Below are 21,911 nucleotides of genomic sequence, written 5' to 3'. Positions count from 1 at the left end.
AAGTATTAACACCTTACTTCTTGGAACTCCTACTTTTCTGTGACCTTAGATTGTTCAATCATTTTGTATAAACTCAATAATATATTATTTTGTTTTTTTTAATGATCTTAAATAAAAAGATTTTAAATAAGAAGCTCTGTTATATTTAACAGCTATTTCATATGAACATATGACACTTAATTTGCGTTATCCTATCCAATACCCATTTGCAAACAAAGAAACCATAATTCTTTATTATATTAAAGAAGAAACAAACGTGTATTTACATATTTGCAAAAGATAGGAACTCCCTATGACATCTCCCTTCAGATATTGATATAAAGATACAGTCGCTTGAATAATTTTATTAATTGTTGTGAAGTTGAAAAGAAAATGTATTACGCATCTGTATAATACAACGTTTTATTTATAAGTTTCTAAACCAAATGTTTTAACAGTTTTAGAAGTGCGATATTATCGAGGCATACGACGCTGCCCATATATTGAATACAATTTTATTCAAATATTCACTTATAATATTTTTCATTGAACTGTATAACATCGTGGAACAATTCAGCCTAAATACATGTACTATATTTTATTGACACAGTCCAAAATGATCGGAAATAAAACTTTATATATCTAGGAACAACGTGTCACTTAAGTAGCTTTTCTTTATAGTAAAATACGCACAAGAAAAACATGATCCAATTTTTTTAGAAATATTTAAATTTACATGTTCAATCTTCAACTCTTTACACACACACAGTCTATTTTATATATGTACATACATAGTAACTTCTTTCTTTAACTTTCTATATAAATAACATTAATTATTTACCAGTAAAGTGATTTGAAAGACTATTATTATTCTTTTTTGTACTTTAATTAAAGGAGTTGTAATTAATGAACAAAATTTAGACGAACGTTAAATTGAAAATGATCTTTTTACATTCCTGGACCAATTCTATATATCCTGCAATCCATGTATTTATATCTGTTTCTTTATATTTTAAATCAAAAAAGCTCAAGGATTGAATATCGTTTAAAATGCAATTTAATTTGAGTTAAAACTAATCTTAAAATTTCAGTTGTTTCATAAACAACAATTTTATTGTTTCCAAGATGTATTGCTCTGTGTTACAATCTTCAGTTTCTAATTACTGTCACTCTATTACAGATAAGATATTTATTTATCACATCACGCTCTATTACCATCTATAAACCTCGCAACGTCGGTTCCATATAAACGAAGGCAATATTATTTTAGCAATATCGTTATTAAGTCGTCATGTAGATCTACGTATCGTGCCTAGAGCTTAATATTTAAAAAACAAATGATAAAATTGTAAGAGTAATATACATATGGTGCTTTTATCCTACGTTCGCAAAAATAGTTTCTTAAATAAATATTCGATGAATAAATTTACATTAAGCAATTAATTGATAATGGCTATTAAAAGCTTGAATTTAAATTCATAATTAAGATAATCACATACAGTTTTTAAGTACATCCTTGTGTAAGTACATACATAGTAAACTCGTCTGTAACATTATTGAAGTATTTTATTAATCGCGCAGGCCTTAAGAAAGATAACGTTACTTGCAAAATGCATCCTTAATTTGTATGTAAATAATAGAATTTTCTACATAAATAGGTGTATATCTATAGAATTCTTAAATAAACTTGATTTTTATACTAAAAAGCTATGAGATTTAGTGCAAGCTTTTGTTTCTTTGGTCTTTTTAATACTTTCAATTAAAAATTTGTTATAATTAAAGCTAGTAATTTATGATCTATGAATAACCTAAACAATTTACTCATTTTCAATTTGACTATATTGTTTCATAATCTCATCTTTCTGCTCTTTATTTATTTCTTTTATTTCATCTGTTGCAATTAATCTCTCTTCTGTAAAATTATCCATTAATATGGAATCACTTTGTTTTGCTTGCCTAATTCTTTTGATTTTTTTCTTAATAGCTACAGCACCTAATTTTATTAAAAAATCACAATTAATATCAATGTGTAAATGTTTTATTTGAATTACTTAGAGAAAATACTTACAGAACAGGGTTTGCCACAGTTCTGCCCTTTTTGATGTTCTGTTCACTAATTTTTTTAAGGAATCTCTATGTCGCTTTTGTATCCCTGCCAGTTCAATTGTTTCTTGCGTTGGCAAAGGAAATAAGCATGTTTCTAGCCAGTGTGTAGCTTTTGCATATGCTAAAAATCTAAACCACACCTAAAAAATATATTTTTTAGTAAAGAAAACTTGCTATAATGAGATAAGTTTCTAAATAAATTATTTTATGATATATTACAGAATCTAAACACTCTGCTATGAACCACAGCTGTAAACCTATCTGTGCTCTTGTGTATTCCACATTTTCTGTCCATAAAAATTTTGGTACAAATAGTACATATAAGTATATCCTGAAATAGGTATTTGTCATGAAAATATCATGATCAAAAATACATCAAATTTTTAATATACTAACCAACTAAGACAATGAAGGCAGAAGAATAATTTGGGTAACTTTCTTCCAATAAAGTGAGATACACATAATAAGATTCGGCAAATATTTATTATAATTGTATCAATTGCCTTAGAAAATAGGAAAGTGCTCACCACTGTACACCATCTGTGAAGAAAATTGCAAAAGATCATGTAAAATACAACTTGCATTATTTAAATTTACTTAGTAACTAAGTTTCAACATTATATGTTTAAAGATATAAAGTAATACAAAGAATTAAGCATATACTAAGTGTTAAAATAAGAGTTGCTTTACTTTTCTTGGTATGGGTTCATGATGAAAGACGCAAATAAAAAATTGGCCCAGCCTTTTGCCCAAGCTCCATGGCATAAGATTTCTATTCCTGCCCAATGAAAGTAAAAGCTTTTATGTAGAATGACACCCATTTCCTCGTGTGTCACCTCCTGCTCTCCAAAGAAGAGGCTTAACGTTTTAATAGTGGGTGATTTTAGATAACAAATGCTGCCAAAGCAAAATCCACATTCCCATACAGCTTTGATTATTCTATTTCTTTGCATCAATGGAATGCGCATACGTCGAAGTAACGACTGTGTTAATAAACGAAAATTATCAAATATACCGTCAATATGCTTTGTTATCCTTTATCTGCACTCTTTGCAAATAACCCACTCCAAAAAAAAAATAATTGACAAATTCATTAATTAACACGGTAACACATAACGTATAAAAGTGTAAAATAAATTTTTGAAACTTACATTAACGCACTTCTCATACATAAAATATAAAACAATCCAAAATATAATTAAATATCCGAGCAATATGTCGGGTCTTGTTATCTTCGTGTCATTTATAGGCTGCACGGTGAATGATTCTTTATCCCATAAATTCGAAACCTTCGGAGTAAATCGAGAATTCTCAACAAGCGAATACAGACCGATCGTCCAAGAGTTTGCTATTTTTTCCAACATTTTACGTCTTTCAAACTACGCTTTTATTTTCATATAAATTTGTCAATGTATGAAATTTTATAATCAAATGTTGTAAAAGATCATATAGGTATAAAACTATGTAGTGACAAAGGTAATATTAAATGCCAATCGAAAATATATTTGAAACGTCGGTCTCTCGTGCCGTATTTGGATGAACACTACACTCTACAGAATGCAACTGCAACCGCAAAAGCAGGTCACTCGTCACTTTCAAACTTTCAGCCACCACCAGATGTCCGTAAATACGTATGTACTGATATGTATTTTTTTAGATCTTATTTATATATCAATATTTTGAATATATAATGTTACTGTTTAAATTCCAGCATCATTTTTAATTTAAAAGTATCATAAAATATTCGACATTGTGATGTTAAAGAAAATAAAATATTTTCCTTATAATTGTTTAAAATTTTTTTTAAACAAAAATGTACACTTTGAAAATAGGTTTAGAAAATATATAATATACATATATTTTTAATACATGATGTATTTTTATTGTGTAGTTAACATACACATTAAGCTATCATGAAGTTTCACAAACTATCATTTTATATCCTAAACATAACACACAATACTAATGTTTTTTTTTATATGTAAGCAGAATTTTCATATAATTTAAAACAAATTTATTTCTTACTAGTAAATCAGTGATACGAAATTATTGCGCTTGGACGTTTACAATATTACGTTTCGATGTCCGATAAATCGTAAGTATATGTTTTTGATAAAGTCAAATAAAGACATTTCTTTACAGAAATTATAATTAACATATATATAACACATTTAGAATTGACAAATCATTACTCATACAAGCAAGTTCTGGTGCTTCATTATATAACCTAATATTCCATAACAGGCTCCATTCACCGGAATTAATGAAGTAGTATAAAGTAGTATAAGATCATACTAATCGCAATATGTTAGTAACACGAAAGAACTTACATGCACAATCTCATAGAAAACATTTTTAATTTTTCAACATTTCTTGCATAATATTTATCTCAACATTAGGTAATATAATGAAGCAAATGTTGATTATAACACTTGTACAGAGCAACAAATGCATTACTACAGTGTGCATAATATGTATGTATTATGCATACTACCTACAAACAAGTAAGTTATATTTCTGTTTGTAATATATGATGCTATGTTTACAGAAATATATAAGTAAAAATTGTGAAGTGCTTGAAGTAACATTATAAAAATGTGTTTGGCATATCACTTACATTTACACTTGTAAGAAAGCTTTAGGTACATGTAATAAGTTCAAAAGTAATGGTAACCAAAAACTTAAACGTTTTCTATTCATAAAGTACGATATGTTCTCGAAATTTCAAAAATATGTTGCAAACCTAAGATAATTTCTTATAAACATTGTATAGCCATTGAGGAGAATTGGAAAATATTTATCTAACTATATACTTCTCCAGTTTTTTTTTTTTTTAGAAAAGAACATAGCCATGTATGACGAATAGACTAATTAAAGTCGCGAATCATTCCAGCTAATTAATAATTATTAACTGCCTTCAGTCCAATATTATAATCTATTTATTGACACAACTGATAATATCCCTCTATTGTACGAATAAAGATTTGATGAGACAATTTGATGGTTCTTTACACTAACTAGTTGGTGGAGGTGGCGGAGGTGGTTGTGCCAATAACGTAGGTAAAGTGTTGAGATCAATGCCAGGGGGAGCTGGTGTTTGTTGTTGAGGTGGAGGAGGAACTGGAGCTGCTGGTGGCCATCCACCCATCTGTTGCGGTTGCCATCCTGGAAAACCTGGAGGGGGAGCAGTTCCAGGTGGAGGTGGACGCATTGGCCCCTGTTGTCCTTGCTGCCATGGTGGTATACCCATTCCAGGTGGTGGAATTTGTGTCGGTGGCATTTGCCCTGGTGGCGGTGGTTGATTGTTTCCAGCCATCCAAGGCATCAATGGTGGGATATTTGGTTGAGATGTAGAACCAGGCGGTGGTGGAGGTGGTTGCATCACACCAGGTGGCGGAGGCATACTAACAGGAGGTTGCCATTGCATGTTCATGCCATTCATATTATTCACTTCTCCTTGACTCCAAGGTGGCGGAGCCATTCCTGGTGGAGGCATCATTGGACCACCTTGCATCATTTGTGGCGGTGGATGTGCTGGCGCAGCCATTAAAGCACGAGGTGCTTGTTGTCTAAAAAGAATTGCAAGATGATTATTATATGTATATATATATCTTCTATAAAAATTTGCAACAATCTATAAGAAGCAAAAGAAGAATGAATCCTACCTATCAAAGAGACCAGGATAATTGGGATTTGGATTTGGTTGACGAGGCTGTCCGGTTTTAGATCGATCAGGTGGTGGACCTTCACCCAATTCTGCCATAAGAGACATATATTCCTCGTCTATTTTAGCTTTATCTCCACCTGGTCCCATTCCACCCATACCCGCAGCAGCTGGTCCACCCTGACCGGGTCTCTTAGATCTACAATCACGTGCAATATGACCTGCTCCACCACAACTCGAACATACTATATTATTTGTTACGTTGGGTTTATCTGGACACTGTAATAATTGAAATAAGTATTAATCTATTTGCAAACATTAAGATATCATTAATATTTAAATATCAGTATACTAACCAGCCATGATTTATGATCAGATGCACCACAATTAGTACAACGTGGTCCATCATTTTCACGCAATGTTCCATTCAATAAAGCCAATTCTCTAAGTTGATTACGTCGTAAATCATTTTGCCCCTCAGGTACTTCCACACCTTGACGTATAATTTCATGAATCTATTGAAAAAACATATTTTAATAGTACGCATATACGCTATAAACATGTTAATTTGTAAAGACGCTTCATACTCTTTCAACAGCCTTCTTTACAGCATCTAAATTATTAGCAGTAATGTATGCATGCAATGGTTCATCTTCACCAGGTAAAGGCTGTCCATCTTTCCTTCCAACTTTTCCTTCTTTTACAGAACCTTTACCACGAATTATTATCTTTGCTCCAGTTTCCTTCTCCATTGCTATGGTATTTAAAAAGGAAGCATTAACACATAATCTGTATAAACTTTATGTATCTTATGAATATCCTAAATTATTTTAACTTACATTTCAATGTATTTCCACGTGGTCCAATCAAAAGGCCAACAAAGTTAATATCTGGATGTTCCTCTTGAGGAATCATTACTTTATCATGCACTCGTATTATTGGTGGTCTAAAAATATTTAATTTTAAATGCGGTACGTAAATAAGACGCCAATATTTTAAATATAAATAAAAAAAATATTTGTAATTACTTATAATCTGGTGGTGGTTTAAATTCTGGATTAATTTTGAGAATCTTCTGAATAAGATTGTGACGTTCCTCCTCCAATTTACGTCTAGTACGATATTCTCTTGTATTCAACCGTTTACCATCACTACTATATATGGGTTCTGGAGAAGGAGATCTGCAAAATAAAAAAATAAAATTTTGTCAAGAAACAAAGTTTGAATTAAGATGGTACTAGCATACAAGCAACCTGATCCTACTATGATTGTGTGATTAAGTGACAGAAAAACTGCTGATTATTAGCAGAAAGTTGGAAACTGAGATAACATTTTAATTGATCTTCAAAGTTATTAGGCTTTAGTCATAAATTTTTCTTAAAACATATATTCTTTTCTTTCCTTTTTAACAAATAAAATAGATTCCGACTATGTTGGAAAATTTGTAGAAGATATTAATAGAATATATGTTGCAAAACAAATTTCACTGAGTACATTAAATTTAAATTTTTGTATTAGAAAACTAAAATAAAAATTAAATGATTTATTAAGTACATTTCTATATATATGTAACATTTTAAAATAATTAAATTAATTATAATAATTAAAACATAAAGATGTATTAAAGAAAATAGTATAAAATTCTAATAGAGTTAACAATTGCTATTTATATCTAAGAGATATATCTGCTAATTTTTAACCAAATTCGGTAAAGGTATAAAATAGATACAAAGATTTCTATTAATGAAATTATGAATTGATTATAAAATATTCTATAGACTTAGAAAAGACTAATTTTCAGAGTTTTCCAACAGTGTCAAGATGTTAAAATAAAGAGTAAAAAATTAAGTACTGTTAAATGTAACATTGCTATTAGTCTATTCAATAGGTAACCACTGGAAGACTGCGCGTTTGTGCACGGCAGAAATCGGTATGATGTCAGCTGCTAAGATAGATCCTGTGATTATTAGGAAATAATTTCTTTGGGTTAGTTAATAGTTTGTATATCTTACTATATTGTATAATACTAATGAAACACAATAATATAAAATAATGGTTCCAGCTAAAATCAGAAAAGTTAAACCTATTGGAGTAAATTAATTTATTAGAAAAATTAACGTGTATTTATTTAAGTTGTACCTGAAAGTAACGTAATATTGATCTTTACAGTATTATGCTTATATTAGCAATTATAATTTTACGAATTTCATTATTTGCCTGAAATCTCTCATTAAGTTGTAATTAAGGATAGAAATCTATTTTAGTTAATTAACGATAAATGTTCCTGTGGCATTATGATATTAAACAGATATAAAATGCCGTGCAGATCACGGCAGCCTAATAGAAGTCTCTATTAAGGTGCCCTATGCGCAAAATTTTCATTATTCTATTAAGACGATCGATATCGAATAAATCGCAATTGTGCGTACATTAATGAGATACAGCCTATTAACTTGAATAAAGCAGTCTGCATAGGAACACCTCTGAATATCCCTACATGTGCAAAAGTATAACTATTTAAAAAGATATATGGACTAGAATACCCACTGTGTGTTAAACACTGCTACTATGATCGTTATTTGTTTTTTGCATTTAATTGTATCAAATATTATAAACATGTATTATTTATATATAAGCAATGTATATATGTATATATATATATATAGAAAAAGTTATTTTTAAAACAGAAGAAATATGTTCAGGAAAATTACGTATATTATTTATATTTAAGTATTCATACTAATATACTACCACTTTAGTTATTGCCCCAAATTTATATTTATTAACTAAGACTTTTGTAGCAGTGTTTAATAAAAAATGAATTAGTAAAAGAAATTGTTTAGGGCAAACCAATATTATCAAAATTCATCTTCTGTGCTGCGTGGTGGCTTTAATCAAGCCCAATCTTTTCAAACAGACATCAGTATCCCACACTAACTGTACTGGAGCCATATCATAAGGCCCCTGTATTTATGGGCTGCTGAATGGTCAGTAGATAGGTATTGTAGATATGTTATGGTCATTTTTGGTATGTAAGTTTCGTTCAAACCTTTCCTCTGGGTTAAGTGGAATTCCAAGGTCTCCAGTGCGTAGCTTCCTGCTGATTTCCTCAATCTGCAGCTGAACTGTAAACCAACGGGTTAGAGGGGGCGGAAACCCCAACAGTTAGATATTGCCAATTTGCCATAACCATATACATTCTATAATGTAAGCATGTCTCAAAAGTGTAGAATATTCACCTAAGTCTAGTATTTTGTAATTTTTTTTAAATTTTTTCTTTAGTAAATTGTTACTTTTTTCTGAATCAATTAGAAAAATATATCATAGTTTTTTGTATGACTTATTATATATAAATAAGATTTAAAAAAAGGAGGCCCTTTATATAGAAACATGTAAGAAAAAAATTAGCAGGAACTTCAATATAGTTTTAGGCAATCTAAGAAGTTTGATAACTCGATATTCATCATTCAGCAAAATTGGCAATTCCTATTGCCAAACTCGCTTGTTGAAAGTACTTGAAATGGCAATTACCTCTGGTAACTATAAACTTTTTAACAATACATACATACTTACATCTTTTATAGTACTACAAAATTAAATTTTAGAAATTTATACGCAGAAGCATGATTCTTAAATCATATCCTGTCCATATATGTATACATATATGTGTGTGTATAATACATAATTAAATAGAAATGATAACTGAAGAAATTACAGAAAATAAACTTACAGAGGTAAGCCTTCTCCTGTTCAGGAGTCAGGTTTGTTGGTAGAACCGTAGGCATGCCTGGTATAAAAGTTTTGTCATGTTCACTACCGCTCCATCTAGTTTTCCTCCTCTTCCTACGTTCCTCTTTCGTCTCTTTTTCCTGTTTACCATCACCTAGAAGGTATTTATCATCACCTAATGTGTCTAATTTATTCAAAAACTTTATATGCTCTATTCTTTTCAATTATCAATTATAAGTAGGTTTTAATTTTTCTTGGAACAAATATTTAGATAAATATGCAAAAGAATCAAAAGGACCATATGTTATGCAACTTCTATAGATATATTACATAAAAAAACCAAGGATTGAAAGCTATTTGAAATCATATGGCTGATGATTTTCTCTAAGTACCTATTTTGGCATTCACTAATTTCAGCTATATGCAATGTTTGTACCCATTTATTTCTTATATTGTGTACCAACACAAGAGAAGAGCATGTTTGTAAATGATTCTCAGTTACATACTTTTGTACAAGTAGATCGAAAATTTATATGCAGATTTGCTTTTTTGTAAACCTAATTAGACAAAGTAGAATCCAAGTACAAATTTATTTCATCCACTGAATACTGTAGTAACTACTATGGATATTTTGTATACTTTTGCATATTATGTGCATTTTGTGCAGTATTACAATTTTAAATTTGCTATAAATGCAAAAAATCCACAGCCTACTTATAAGAAATCCTACATTATAAGCAAATAATAATTATACTATATTTATAATATAGTATAATAATTATAATTATATAAATAAATATTATTATAATTATAATATGATAATAATCATATAAGAAATCAGGTCGCGCAATATGATATTAGAAGAAAATCGAGCTTGGCGTAACAAGGATAAGTTCAGACGTACTTTCTGCTTCACGTTTTCTCGTGTTATTTGTCGTGGAATTGGAATTGGAGTTCAACTGCGTTCCATTAGCAATCGCGGCACTCACCGCGGCAGCTGCTGCAGCCGCAGCAGCAGCCGCGTTCGCAGTCGCAGCATTTTGTTGGGCGTTTTGCAAATAACTTGGATTCAATAACGATGTGAAATTTCGTGACTGATTCATGGTGTAAATCTAGCCGAAGACGCGTAAAACGTCAGAATAGTTATACGTCCTATGGTGTGTAGCGTACGGTATACAACTGTTTAGCTAAAATCAACGGAACGTTTACACACCAAGAAAATGGCGGCGTTCAACTGACTGACGGACACCTTTACCTCTTTCATGGGCGTACGGCGTACCGGAGACGGATGCTGTCTTTCCGGATAGAATTAATAAAGAATATTGTCGCTAGGTGGCACTTTGATGAGTTTTAGAACACCTTCGAGTTTCATATAAAATAAAATGTAAAATGAGACAGAAAAACATCTCAAATTGTTACATAAATTTTTTAAAATAAAAATACATATATTTGTTTATTCCTTTAATTGAACAAGGAGATTTAAAGACAATGTTTTGTAAGAATTCTATGCGTTCTTAAACTTGTCGGAACACGAAGTAACGTGTGGAGCATGTATATTTCTTACTCAATATATTGTAGGATGGTTATAAGGATCTACAGTTTATTGTATCTGAAGTCAGTTTTCAACGATTAATTGAAATTTTTTGATTGGTATACGGTTAATAAATTACCAATTGGGAAATTTTCTGGAAACTATATATACGTGGATGCATCTGAACGCAACGCATTTATTATTTTTCATTGGTTGGTAAATAAAGATGATCTATATTCACAGTTGCATCGTGTACGACTATTGGTCATAAAAATACCGATATATCATTGTGGAAATACTAATTTTCCAAATCCAAATTTAATTTCATCTTATGTTATAGCGGCTTATTGTATGTAGAAACCCGTATTATGATCTGTTTCATTCGACAAGTTTCGTACAACTTGAATCAGTTGAATATTTTGCTAAAATATGAAACATATCTAACAATATATCCGGCTTTATTCAATCACAACAATGGAGACGAAACGTTATCAGACACTCTGAAACGTGATGTAACGTAATGTGTATAACGTCGGAACGTACTGATACCGGCATTGGAACATTGTCAGTTTCTACATCTAATCGTCATGAACATTGTTTATACCTGGTCGGCTGACAGCTGTTTGAACTTCGGCGTGATGTGCACTGTATCGTTTTGTACAACCATCGATGTGTCTTCTGGTCATGTAAGGCTTCCGATGTAATCAACGATGAAACTACTGCGTGGTTTCAACGCATCGGAACGTAAAAGTGCAACAGCATAATTCTAGTACATTTTGAATGTTTTCCTCTATTACCTCTAAGTGCAAAGTTACAGAACAGTTTGCGGTATAATGGCAGCTCATAAGACAGGCGGGCAAAGTGGTCGAAAGAAAGTGCAGGTACTTGTCTGTGATATTTTTTCCCCTATTGAAATATACGTCATTGCTTTTCGAAGCATAATTTCTTTTAAATTGAATGAAATGTTTTCGCAAAAACAGAATTGCTGTGTACTAATTGACGCTGCTATTTCGCCCGTTATAAAATCCACATGACGATGTATGAAATAATAGAATCGCAATTGATCTATGATATTTTTGATATGTATTGCTTGATGCTATATGCAATTATTGATCAATTTCGTAAGATTCTTATAAAATCTTTGATGACTATAAATCACGTAATTACTAACGGGCGGTGTGTCATGAATAATATCGTAAATGAATTTTTATGTTTCTATACTTTCGATCTTATCGAATAAAATTTATTAATGAAACTCACAAAAAGATTTATTTAGAATGATTATTATATGAATGGTAATTATTTTGTTATTTTGCGTATTTGATGAAGGTATCCATGGTTATAAGAGATGAAATGGAAAAGAAACATAGAGCTGGAGTCAATTCATTACAATATGATCCAGCTTTGCATAGGCTTTACTCTGCAGGTAGAGATAGTATTATAAGGATATGGAATTGCAAAAATATGAAAGATCCATATATTCAGTCAATGGAGCATCACACGGACTGGGTCAATGATATAGTATTGTGCTGTGGTGGCAAAAATTGTATGTATCTTTTGTTAAATTTCTAAGTTAATGTTTAACATGTATTGTATCTAAAGACATAATATATTATATTTTTATGTAATGAGAAAAGAAAATATTGTTTTACAGTAATATCAGCCAGTTCTGATACAACAGTAAAGGTATGGAATGCACACAAAGGTTTCTGCATGTCTACGTTAAGGACACATAAAGATTATGTAAAGGCTCTAGCATATGCAAAAGATAAAGAACAAGTTGCTAGTGCTGGTTTAGATAAATTAATCTTTTTATGGGATGTCAATACGTTAACTGCCCTCACAGCAAGCAACAATACAGTAACAAGTAACAATTCAGTCTTTAATATGAATAAACAATTTATAATTATTTAAATAACACATGGATAATTTGCAGCATCATCTCTTAGTGGAAATAAAGACTCTATATATAGTCTTGCCATGAATCAGATTGGAACAATTATAGTGAGTGGTAGTACAGAAAAAGTTTTAAGAGTATGGGATCCAAGAAATTGTACTAAGTTAATGAAACTTCGTGGTCATATGGATAATATTAAAGCCTTAGTATTAAATAGAGATGGCACTCAGTGTTTGTCAGCCAGTTCTGATGGAACAATTAAACTTTGGTCACTGGGGCAACAAAGATGTATCCAAACCTTTAGAGTACATAAAGAAGGTGTTTGGGCATTATTGGTAATTACAATTTTTTCCCTTATCTTAACATCTTACTAAAGTAATAAATAATGCAGATAACTATATTAAATTAGAACAATCATCTTTAGGCAACAGATACCTTTAGTCATGTAATATCAGGAGGTAGAGACAGAAGAGTTGTAATGACTGAATTATCATGTTATCCTGAAAGGTATACAGTTATTTGTGAAGAAAAAGCACCTGTACTAAAAATGGTTATGACACCTGATCAATCCAGCATTTGGGTAGCAACTAGTGAATCTACTATAAATAATTGGGTATTGTTATATTTTATTATGCACAAAAAAGCTCGTTAATAAAACAAATAACATTTTAAAAATTGTTGTAGTCTATAAGTCAAAAGGATTGGCAAGAATTAGGAATTGAAGACTATTGTGATTCCGCTAGTGGGGTAACGCAGAATGTAAGAAATACAGAGCCTGCGCAAAAAATATTGGGTGGCTCGGCAATACGGCATTGTCACGTCTTAAATGATCGAAGACATGTTTTAACGAAAGATACGGAAGAAAATGTAGCTTTATACGATGTATTAAAAGCGCGTAAAGTTGAAGATTTAGGAAAAGTAGATTTTGAACAGGAAATAAAAAAAAGAAATAAAATGGTGTATGTTCCAAACTGGTTTAGTGTAGATCTGAAAACTGGGGTATGTAATTCTATGATTCGTTAACGCAATTGTAATTTTAATACATATGAGATTAAAAATAACTTTTGATATATTTTTATAGATGTTGACCATCCATTTAGGTCAAGATGAAAATGACTGTTTTTCTGCATGGGTTTCTGCAAAAGAAACTGGTCTTGCAGAAAATGATGCCGTAGATCAAAAAGGTAATATTTATTTTTTATACATCTATCATTGTTTACTGTTCTTACAATACTATATTGCTCCTTCTTTCTTTTCCTTCAGTGAATTATGGAAATCTTTTGCTACAAGCTTTATTGGAACATTGGTGGAGGCCACTACATGTTGATGATGAAAACGAAGGCAATAGCAATGACGGTAATAGCTCTATTCATACTAGAGGAGGAAATTTATATTTCTCAGTACCAACCCATACACCTGTTATATTCAGGTATAAGAAAGTTCTAAGTATTTCCCTTAAATGAAAAAAATATTTGCTTAACTATTTTTGATTATAACAATAAAAATACAATTATGTTTTAGTGAAGTAGGAGGCAGACCTTTGTATAGATTATTAGTTAGAGATGCTGCAGGAGAAATGGAAGGAGTGCTATTAAATGAAACTGTTCCGGCATGGGTAGTTAATATTGTTGTGGATAAAAATCTCCCACAGTTCATTAAAATATCATTTTATCTTCTTCCACATGCAACATCTGGTGTAAAAAGTTTAAAAAGGTATGTAAAAATGAATAATTTTTTAAATATTACAAAATAAAATTTTTATAATATCGGGTTAATATATATTTTTTAAGGGATCGCTTAATTGCAAACGATTTTATACAAATTCGTAAGATAGCAGAACATGTTTGCGATAGAGTACTTGGTGCCGGAAGTGACTCGGGATCAGTATCAGGTATTGGAAATACAGTTTCTGGAGGATCTCCACCTGGAGACAGGACAAATACAGATTCAAACGCTGATAGTTCTTCACTGATCGAGGAAAAAGTAGAATTGTTATGTAACGATCAAGTTTTAGATCCTTCTATGGATTTAAGAACTGTATGTTTTTATACTGTATCTAACTATATTCGTTTAATACAATGGTATTTTTACATTATCTTTATTTTATTATACTTTAGGTCAGACATTTTATTTGGAAAAGTTCAGCAGACTTAATAATTCATTATCGGCCAGTAAAATAGTTAGAGCTAAATTCGTCAGAACAGAGATCTCTAAAGTGTCCATGGTTTTTTACTGTCATAAAGTAAGTAAATGTTTTTACTTATTCTTTATTTACTAAAAATGATTATATGAAACGAATATATTGCAGAATAACGGAAGACATGTGGTCTAGTTGCAGAGTGTGGCATTTCACACTACCTTCACTTTCTGAAATGTTCAATCGAATTTCGATGGATGTTTCGTTAGATGCTGCAAGTGAAGATGAGTAAAAGTCAGGTTATATATAGAGTATTTAAAATTAAATGAGTTGAAAGGCAATAATGTGTGGAAGTATCAGTATAAATTGCTCATATTTGTATATTTATATCCTGAGGCCAAATTCAATAATACAACAATAATTTCAGTTAGTCTGCTACTAAAAACATGTTTTTTGTTTTTAATGCATTTCATTTAATGCAAAGTATTAAATGTTTACTGTCAGCCATTTATAGTCTTCCTACTTCAAAAATATCAACAAGTAAAGTTAAGTACAAAACAATAAGGGATAAACCTTGGATGGCCCAGGAAATTAAACTGTCTTTAAATATTATATTTTCATATGCTTCTCAATTATTCCTTTATTTATTCTATATAATTTGTTTTCCTTTTTGTTTATTTGTAAGTAGCATTATTTTATTTAAACAAAACATATACTCAAACAAACGAAAGACATGTATCAGCAATACTCCACACACCTGCCTTGTTATTGTAAAAAAAGCAAACTATAAAAGGAAGAGAAAAATGTCAATTTACTATTAATCAAATTAAAATTCAGCAGCCAAATTAACAGTTCAATATTTCCTATTAATAACATAGGAAATAACAGTGTATGTCTTCAGTATAATAAGGTCAAATTCTGTCTCTAATGGAACTTCCAGTAATTAAACTTTTATTACATATTATACGAGAGAAGAAAAGTATGAATACATTACAGTTTTCGATTAAACAAATATGACTATATTGGCAGAATTTGATCTTAGGAGACAACTACAATAGATAAAAAACAAAAAGACAACTACAATAGATAAAAAGTTAATCATACGTTAGAATATTTACTCTACTAGAATCCTACAAATTGTACATACAAATACGATTGTAAGTAACGTCCCTTAATCATGGTGATGGGCTGTATACATAAAATCGAAGCAAATGTATCAAAATCGAAGCCTTTGCACCAATTTTATGAAATTGGGATAAATGCTTGACTTTAAAAAAGAAAAAGAAATTGAGTGACATATAGAGGGAGGGAGTGACAGAAAGAGAAAGAAAGAAAGAAAACACTGTTCTTTATTAATATGGCCCTAAATGTTGTAATTCTTGTGTTATCAAAATGACATAAAAGCAATTTTTTAATAAATCTAGAGATTATTTCGTTGTTACATTTTAATATGCTACGTATTGTATAAGTATTTATTTGCTAAGCTTTTCTTACACATATTTAAAAATGTAAAGAAGTTAATTACTATTACTTAGTTATATTCTTCTTATTAGGAATTTTTAGAGCTCTGTGATAAATGTTTCTTGAGCTAAGGACGTTGATTAATATGATGGCTACCAAAAATATTGTATATTTGCAGTTAAGTTTGGTTCATTTTTATGTTTGTATATTGGCATTATATGTATATTTTGCAAAGACCTAGTATCAATCATGTCACATTTAATTATCTTATTCATTTTTCAAATGGAATGTATTTTCGTAAAATGACCCTCATTACTGCAACAGGAAATCAACACGTGCCTGATCCTAGATTATAAGTTGTAGAGGGCATTTAAATGATGAAGCGATCTATTAATCTTTTGAAAATAATGTGGATTGTAATGTGGATTAATACTGTTGCGGTGCATAATAATAGAAAATATTCTGTTAAAATCTAGTATTTAGTTGTATATTTGTAAGCATTTTGCTCGTAAGTTTATTTATATAATACTAGGTGCAAGATGCAATTGTTGATCAATTATTGTGTTTTAAGCATTAACAATTGAAAGTAATTTTCTGATAATTTATTATTTTACTTTATTGCAAAAACAGCTCTTATATACTTTTTCTTTTCGTTTTATAATTAAATTTTTATGTTAATTGCTTAATTGCAAATTCGTAGAGATTTACTATATCATTTAGCAGTTTCACTTGTAGGTAATATTAAATTAGTTTTAGACACAAGACGTTCATTTCATACAGTATTCGTAAAAGTTATAACTGAGCCTTCCTCACTAAAGAAATAACATTGTTCATTAATGGAAGTACTAATGTATTAAAAGTGCGCTTGTAATTACACTTTTGAAACGTGACATCTTCAAATCAAAACTAATTATACTCCCTATCTTCTTAGTAAGGGACAAAAGAATGTTCTCAAAATAAGATGTTGATTAATTCTCATATTTAAGAAAAGAGAGCAAGTAGAAAAAAGGGAAAGGATTATGAAATGGTGCCAAATTTTATACTAAACAAAACCTCTTGCAGTGCACCCATTTCTTTTAAAAATGACTAAGATTTTTTCTGTACAACTGCTTTTAACAATAACTTATTAAGTACGATAGTTCTAATATTTATTATCTAAGATTATGTATATTCATAAAAACTCATAATTACAACGATTATTTCTCTTGTTTTTAGAACGATATAAGAACCTAAGAAATATCGTCTCGCATCTAGAAAATTCTATTATCAAATTTGAAAGAAATGTTGATTCATCCTAATTTATAAACAGAATTCATTAATATATGATGGCAGATGAAATTTTCTACAATTTTCTACATTCTACTGTGCGATGAGGCGATATTCGTTCAATATTTATAAAGTTATCTATCCTCAACTATTAATCGATAGATACGTCGAAAGAAATCTGTAATACTTTTTATTACTGTTAGAACAAAGAAAATTTGGTAATGTAATATTTCACATTCTAGAAAGTACTATGTCGGTTTCTTTATAATTATAGTCTCTTTATATTTTGAAACTATATTGTGAATCTAATCTAGATTATGTACACATCCCATTACAGAATTATTAATATTGAAATAAAATATCTAATTTAATACAGAATAACATATATAAATATACATATACATAATATTCTTTTACTGTTGCAAAATCATACTACTTAAATTTCTTTTTTAAGAATAAATTCTACAGCTTGGACAAAAGAACTGCATACTTTTGTAGGCGGTGGTGTAATTGTATTTTCATCTCCATCTCGATACTTTCCAGTTTGTACCAAAAGTCCTCTGATACCGATAGCTTGTGCACCAGCTACGTCATCTTTAACGTCCTGAAAAGAATTAAAAAATAAAAAACTGAAAATTAAAACAGTAATTAAACATTATGTAAAATAGTTTTACATCGCCAATCATAATCGCTTCTTCTGGAGGTATATCTTCCAAAGCAGCTTTGAAGAATTCTGCAGCTGGTTTTCCGATAATTTCTGCCTTGATATCAGCGGAATATTCTAAACCAGCGATAAATGCGCCTGGTCCCAGAGCTAAACCATCTGACCTTTTATAATACCGCCCTTTATGAATGGCTATGAGCGATGCGCCATCTAATAGTAATCTGAAATTATAAACAATTTGTTCCCAATAACAAACAAAAATAAAAGTTTTGTACATGAATTTTCATCGTGTAAAATAGTCAAGGTATACCTGAATGCTTTGGTCAATTTTTCATAATTGAACTTATCTGGAGCCAATCCTATTACTACAGCATCTTTTTTATCGTCATTTCTTATTAAATCATCGAAATCTTCATTAGCAGCAGGATCAATAAATAACATTGGATTTAATTTCCGCGAAATAATCAATTTCCTCGCTGCAGCTAAAGAACTGAAAATTTCTTCCTTCTTAATATCAAAACCGAGTTTTGTCAATCGACCATATAAACAATTGCCGGATTCTTTCGTTGTATTTGTGACGAATTTAAGCGGTATACCTGCGTTTCGAAGTCTATATTGAAAGCAATAAAATAATTTATTTAACATTTAAAAAAAAATTATGAAATAAAAGACCGAAAATTACAAAGTATAATTTTCATTAAATTGTACTTTATTTGTTAAAATATTATTTGGTATTAATAGTAAAGTCAATGTATTCAATTTAAAAGACGACAGTAGGTAAAATCGATGCAACATAAGACGTAAGGTACGCCATAATATTTACTAATAATCATGAATAATTGTCATAAATTCAATAAAAAACCACCTGTTTAGAGCTTCCACGGCACCTGGAATTGCTGAATTATCGATATGCAGTGTTCCACTGAGATCTATTAGTATCATTTTTATTTGTTTCGCCATATTTTATAAAATTTCAATGACTTATCCGACGTTTACTCACAGCTACAAGTATAATACACATAAACATATATATACATGTTAAAGCACGTTCATTCGTCTTTATGATAACGACTTAAAGTTTGGCATCACACGTGGTCAGCTATGGCGCTCTCCATGAGACAGGAAGATGTAAAACAAGTACCATGGTTTTCTCTGTAAGTATTAGAATTACTGAGGAGTTTTATATCCTAAGATATTTGATTAAAGATTACATTTACATTCTACAGCGCAGAATGGCACCAAGTGCACAAGCAAATATATTCCAATGATATCAATGAACAGACTGAAGGTTATGAAATGCTACTTGCATGGCAAGCAAGGTAATCAAATATCAAACGTTTAATAAAATATTATGGTATAAGTGGTATTAATTAATAGTATTTTAGGATACCAAAATTGCCAATAGGCATTGATTGTACTCTTTCAATTATGCAAGTGTGTGTTAGAGACCGTGAATGGACTCCTAAAATTAACAATGGCGAGTTGCCAATTACCTATGAAAATGACTTATGTCTGATGTATTCAACTACAATAATGAGAATTTTAAATCATATATCTAACATAGGACACATGAAACAAACATCCTTATTTCAAATAGCAAAGCATCTTAATATTCCAGAGTGGATAGTGAATTTAAGACATGATACTGCTCATGGTTATGAAGTTCCATCCATTGGTGTATTGAGAATAGCTGTAAATATATTACTAGCATGGTTACATGTATGTATATTTCTATATCAACTATAATATTAAAGGAAAAAGATGTTTCTTACATGATATATTTAAAGGAAGAATATTGGGCAGCTGAAGCTAAAAGAATGGAAGAATGTTTGATTAGCGAAGAATCTATGAAAGAAGTCCAAAAGACTGAAGAAGTACAGGATTTTGATGATTTAATTGAACTCTGGACTTCTGTAAGTTTGTATATTCATGTTGGCTATCATCTAGTATCAAATGTTCCAGACCCTCAATTGAAGTATGTATAACCTTTAATTATTTTGATTACAATAATACAGAATTTATATCAATAAATTGATTTTATTGGTAGGGAAACATTACAAGATCTGCGTTCATATGCTATCTCTTTATTACAAAAAAATAGTGAAAATATGGAAAATAATAAAGATAACTACATAGAGGCTGCCAGTGATGATATAAAAAATGATAAAAAGTACACATTAGAAACTGCAAGAATTGTTCTTTTATCTGAAATATCTAGGTATCTTAGTAAAAAGTCTATACCGGATAAAAAGGATATAGTTTGTAATACATTGCTCAGTTCAGAAGTATTTTTACCAAGCAAAAACATGTTATCAATTTTTACTCAAAGTGAGAGTATTGAAAATAAATTGGAGAAAGATGTTTTGCCATTAGACATGTTAAAGTTTTGGAAAGATATAATATTTCTATTGTGTGAAAAAGATCTAATGGAAGTGTTAATTATAAAATTACTCGAATTAATAAAAAATGAAGAAGTAAATAAAGAAAGGAAATTGTTAGCTTCTTTATGGATAAGTTCTATATCATATAGTTTTTTGAAATTAGATAGCGCGCATGACATATCTCGAGTTTTAGAATATCAGTTAGAAAAGATACAAAAAAATTTACCACCAAAAGTTTTTGAACTTAAAGTCAAAGAAGAGACAGATCGTACTTATCCACACTTGAAATGCGTATTATGGTTTAATTTATCAGATACAGTACTGCCATGCTTAACTGATATGAAATTTATTTCAAAGCTTATATTAAACATAAATGAATTTTCGCTTAAATTCATTGTACCTATCTTAGAATTAATACATCCAAAAATAGATAATGAAAGCAAACAGTTACTGTTGAATTTAATGAATGTTTATGCAATGGTACCACTTGATAAGAATGATACAAATTTTCCTGAATATGAACAAATTTTTACTCTAAATGATCTTAAAGATAGTGAATGTTTACTAGACATAAATAAAGAACAAAATAAGGTGGTAGATAAAATACCTCGATTTTTAGCTGGTCAAGAAATTCGAAATAATTGGAACTTTGCAGTTGGTAAGTATATGAAGTTAAGTATCTACTTTCATTTTCCAAAACGTTAACAAAATAACTCCAAAATTTCTTTCAGCGACCTATAATTGGGCAGAATGTCCAATTGGTTTGCTTCCATGGCAAAATGATACACTGAAATTTATAAACCCACCCAATATCGTAGTACAGAAATATGATGTTTCAGTTTTAGAATCTGAAATTGTTCCTGGAAATATAGATAGGAAAAACTTAAGAATGCAAGGTCAAATTAATTGGAATAATGTTTTGAGACAAAAGAAACGTGTAAAACGAAAACAGGAACGAAGAAATGCAAATATTATAATGAATAAAGCACTGGAAACTGTTAAAAAACGAAAATAGTACATTGCAGTCTTGTATATTTCAAATATTTTATTCAATATTGACATGTTCTCAAGGAAGAAATTCAACAATGTTGTTTTG

The 21,911-nt window shown here is 30.1% G+C and overlaps 5 protein-coding genes across 8 annotated transcripts; 2 read left to right on the top strand and 3 right to left on the bottom strand.

The window, feature by feature from the left end:
* Positions 1–388: 388 nt before the first annotated feature.
* LOC117232122 lies at positions 389–3,717 on the bottom strand. The gene is made up of 6 exons (XM_033491294.1): positions 3,237–3,717; positions 2,776–3,068; positions 2,482–2,625; positions 2,305–2,416; positions 2,048–2,225; positions 389–1,972 (listed from the first exon to the last, which is right to left on the bottom strand). The coding sequence occupies exons 1-6, from the start codon at positions 3,447–3,449 to the stop codon at positions 1,797–1,799; spliced, it is 1,116 nt and encodes a 371-aa protein (XP_033347185.1). The 5' UTR covers positions 3,450–3,717; the 3' UTR covers positions 389–1,796.
* A 344-nt stretch (positions 3,718–4,061) lies between these two features.
* Positions 4,062–10,786, bottom strand: LOC117232157 (splicing factor 1-like). Of its 2 annotated transcripts, none has more exons than XM_033491351.1 (9): positions 10,734–10,786; positions 9,480–9,632; positions 8,799–8,874; positions 6,778–6,930; positions 6,589–6,695; positions 6,337–6,503; positions 6,106–6,264; positions 5,751–6,028; positions 4,062–5,654 (listed from the first exon to the last, which is right to left on the bottom strand). In XM_033491351.1, exons 2-9 carry the CDS (start codon positions 9,532–9,534, stop codon positions 5,099–5,101), a joined length of 1,551 nt encoding a protein of 516 aa, XP_033347242.1. In that variant the 5' UTR covers positions 9,535–9,632; positions 10,734–10,786; the 3' UTR covers positions 4,062–5,098. The 2 variants fall into 2 exon arrangements, with proteins under 2 accessions (XP_033347242.1, XP_033347241.1); XM_033491350.1 differs by lacking the exon at positions 10,734–10,786 and adding an exon at positions 10,383–10,727.
* A 482-nt stretch (positions 10,787–11,268) lies between these two features.
* LOC117232279 (WD repeat-containing protein 48) lies at positions 11,269–17,512 on the top strand. Its single transcript, XM_033491574.1, has 12 exons — positions 11,269–11,890; positions 12,339–12,555; positions 12,664–12,876; positions 12,946–13,241; positions 13,331–13,519; positions 13,591–13,905; positions 13,988–14,090; positions 14,170–14,335; positions 14,428–14,619; positions 14,697–14,943; positions 15,024–15,148; positions 15,215–17,512. The coding sequence occupies exons 1-11, from the start codon at positions 11,843–11,845 to the stop codon at positions 15,084–15,086; spliced, it is 2,049 nt and encodes a 682-aa protein (XP_033347465.1). The 5' UTR covers positions 11,269–11,842; the 3' UTR covers positions 15,087–15,148; positions 15,215–17,512.
* A 651-nt stretch (positions 17,513–18,163) lies between these two features.
* LOC117232284 (haloacid dehalogenase-like hydrolase domain-containing protein 2) lies at positions 18,164–19,473 on the bottom strand. 2 transcript variants are annotated; one of them, XM_033491588.1, is made up of 4 exons: positions 19,300–19,473; positions 18,745–19,044; positions 18,445–18,655; positions 18,164–18,374 (listed from the first exon to the last, which is right to left on the bottom strand). In XM_033491588.1, exons 1-4 carry the CDS (start codon positions 19,392–19,394, stop codon positions 18,207–18,209), a joined length of 774 nt encoding a protein of 257 aa, XP_033347479.1. In that variant the 5' UTR covers positions 19,395–19,473; the 3' UTR covers positions 18,164–18,206. The 2 variants fall into 2 exon arrangements, with proteins under 2 accessions (XP_033347479.1, XP_033347480.1); XM_033491589.1 differs by having other exon boundaries at positions 18,745–18,924; positions 19,300–19,445.
* A 7-nt stretch (positions 19,474–19,480) lies between these two features.
* On the top strand, positions 19,481–21,886 carry LOC117232280. 2 transcript variants are annotated; one of them, XM_033491575.1, is made up of 6 exons: positions 19,481–19,588; positions 19,661–19,753; positions 19,820–20,153; positions 20,222–20,409; positions 20,482–21,473; positions 21,547–21,886. In XM_033491575.1, the coding sequence occupies exons 1-6, from the start codon at positions 19,536–19,538 to the stop codon at positions 21,828–21,830; spliced, it is 1,944 nt and encodes a 647-aa protein (XP_033347466.1). In that variant the 5' UTR covers positions 19,481–19,535; the 3' UTR covers positions 21,831–21,886. The 2 variants fall into 2 exon arrangements, with proteins under 2 accessions (XP_033347466.1, XP_033347467.1); XM_033491576.1 differs by having other exon boundaries at positions 19,812–20,153.
* Positions 21,887–21,911: the final 25 nt, after the last annotated feature.

The sequence above is a fragment of the Bombus vosnesenskii genome, unplaced genomic scaffold (genome assembly GCF_011952255.1).
Source record: "Bombus vosnesenskii isolate JDL3184/JDL3185 unplaced genomic scaffold, Bvos_JDL3184-5_v1.1 scf7180000013285, whole genome shotgun sequence".
NCBI classification, from domain to species: Eukaryota; Metazoa; Arthropoda; class Insecta; order Hymenoptera; family Apidae; genus Bombus; species Bombus vosnesenskii.
The sequence above is the reverse complement of the archived record's forward strand: the minus strand, read 5'-3'. Positions and strand labels throughout refer to the sequence as shown.

Coding starts and splice junctions, on each gene's coding strand:
- LOC117232280 (XM_033491575.1), top strand. CDS start 19,536: ATGGCGCTCTCCATGAGACAGGAAGATGTAAAACAAGTACCATGGTTT. Junction 19,589..19,660: donor CAAGTACCATGGTTTTCTCT/GTAAGTATTAGA, acceptor TACATTCTACAG/CGCAGAATGGCACCAAGTGC. Junction 20,154..20,221: donor TATTACTAGCATGGTTACAT/GTATGTATATTT, acceptor ATATATTTAAAG/GAAGAATATTGGGCAGCTGA.
- LOC117232157 (XM_033491350.1), bottom strand. CDS start 10,581: ATGAATCAGTCACGAAATTTCACATCGTTATTGAATCCAAGTTATTTG. Junction 6,504..6,588: donor ACGTGGAAATACATTGAAAT/GTAAGTTAAAAT, acceptor TAAATACCATAG/CAATGGAGAAGGAAACTGGA. Junction 5,655..5,750: donor TATCCTGGTCTCTTTGATAG/GTAGGATTCATT, acceptor AATTCTTTTTAG/ACAACAAGCACCTCGTGCTT.
- LOC117232284 (XM_033491588.1), bottom strand. CDS start 19,394: ATGGCGAAACAAATAAAAATGATACTAATAGATCTCAGTGGAACACTG. Junction 19,045..19,299: donor GCCGTGGAAGCTCTAAACAG/GTGGTTTTTTAT, acceptor CTTTCAATATAG/ACTTCGAAACGCAGGTATAC. Junction 18,656..18,744: donor AAATTGACCAAAGCATTCAG/GTATACCTTGAC, acceptor TTATAATTTCAG/ATTACTATTAGATGGCGCAT.
- LOC117232279 (XM_033491574.1), top strand. CDS start 11,843: ATGGCAGCTCATAAGACAGGCGGGCAAAGTGGTCGAAAGAAAGTGCAG. Junction 11,891..12,338: donor GTGGTCGAAAGAAAGTGCAG/GTACTTGTCTGT, acceptor TATTTGATGAAG/GTATCCATGGTTATAAGAGA. Junction 12,556..12,663: donor GTGCTGTGGTGGCAAAAATT/GTATGTATCTTT, acceptor ATTGTTTTACAG/TAATATCAGCCAGTTCTGAT.
- LOC117232122 (XM_033491294.1), bottom strand. CDS start 3,449: ATGTTGGAAAAAATAGCAAACTCTTGGACGATCGGTCTGTATTCGCTT. Junction 2,626..2,775: donor ATGAACCCATACCAAGAAAA/GTAAAGCAACTC, acceptor TTTTCTTCACAG/ATGGTGTACAGTGGTGAGCA. Junction 2,226..2,304: donor TAGCAGAGTGTTTAGATTCT/GTAATATATCAT, acceptor TATATTTTTTAG/GTGTGGTTTAGATTTTTAGC.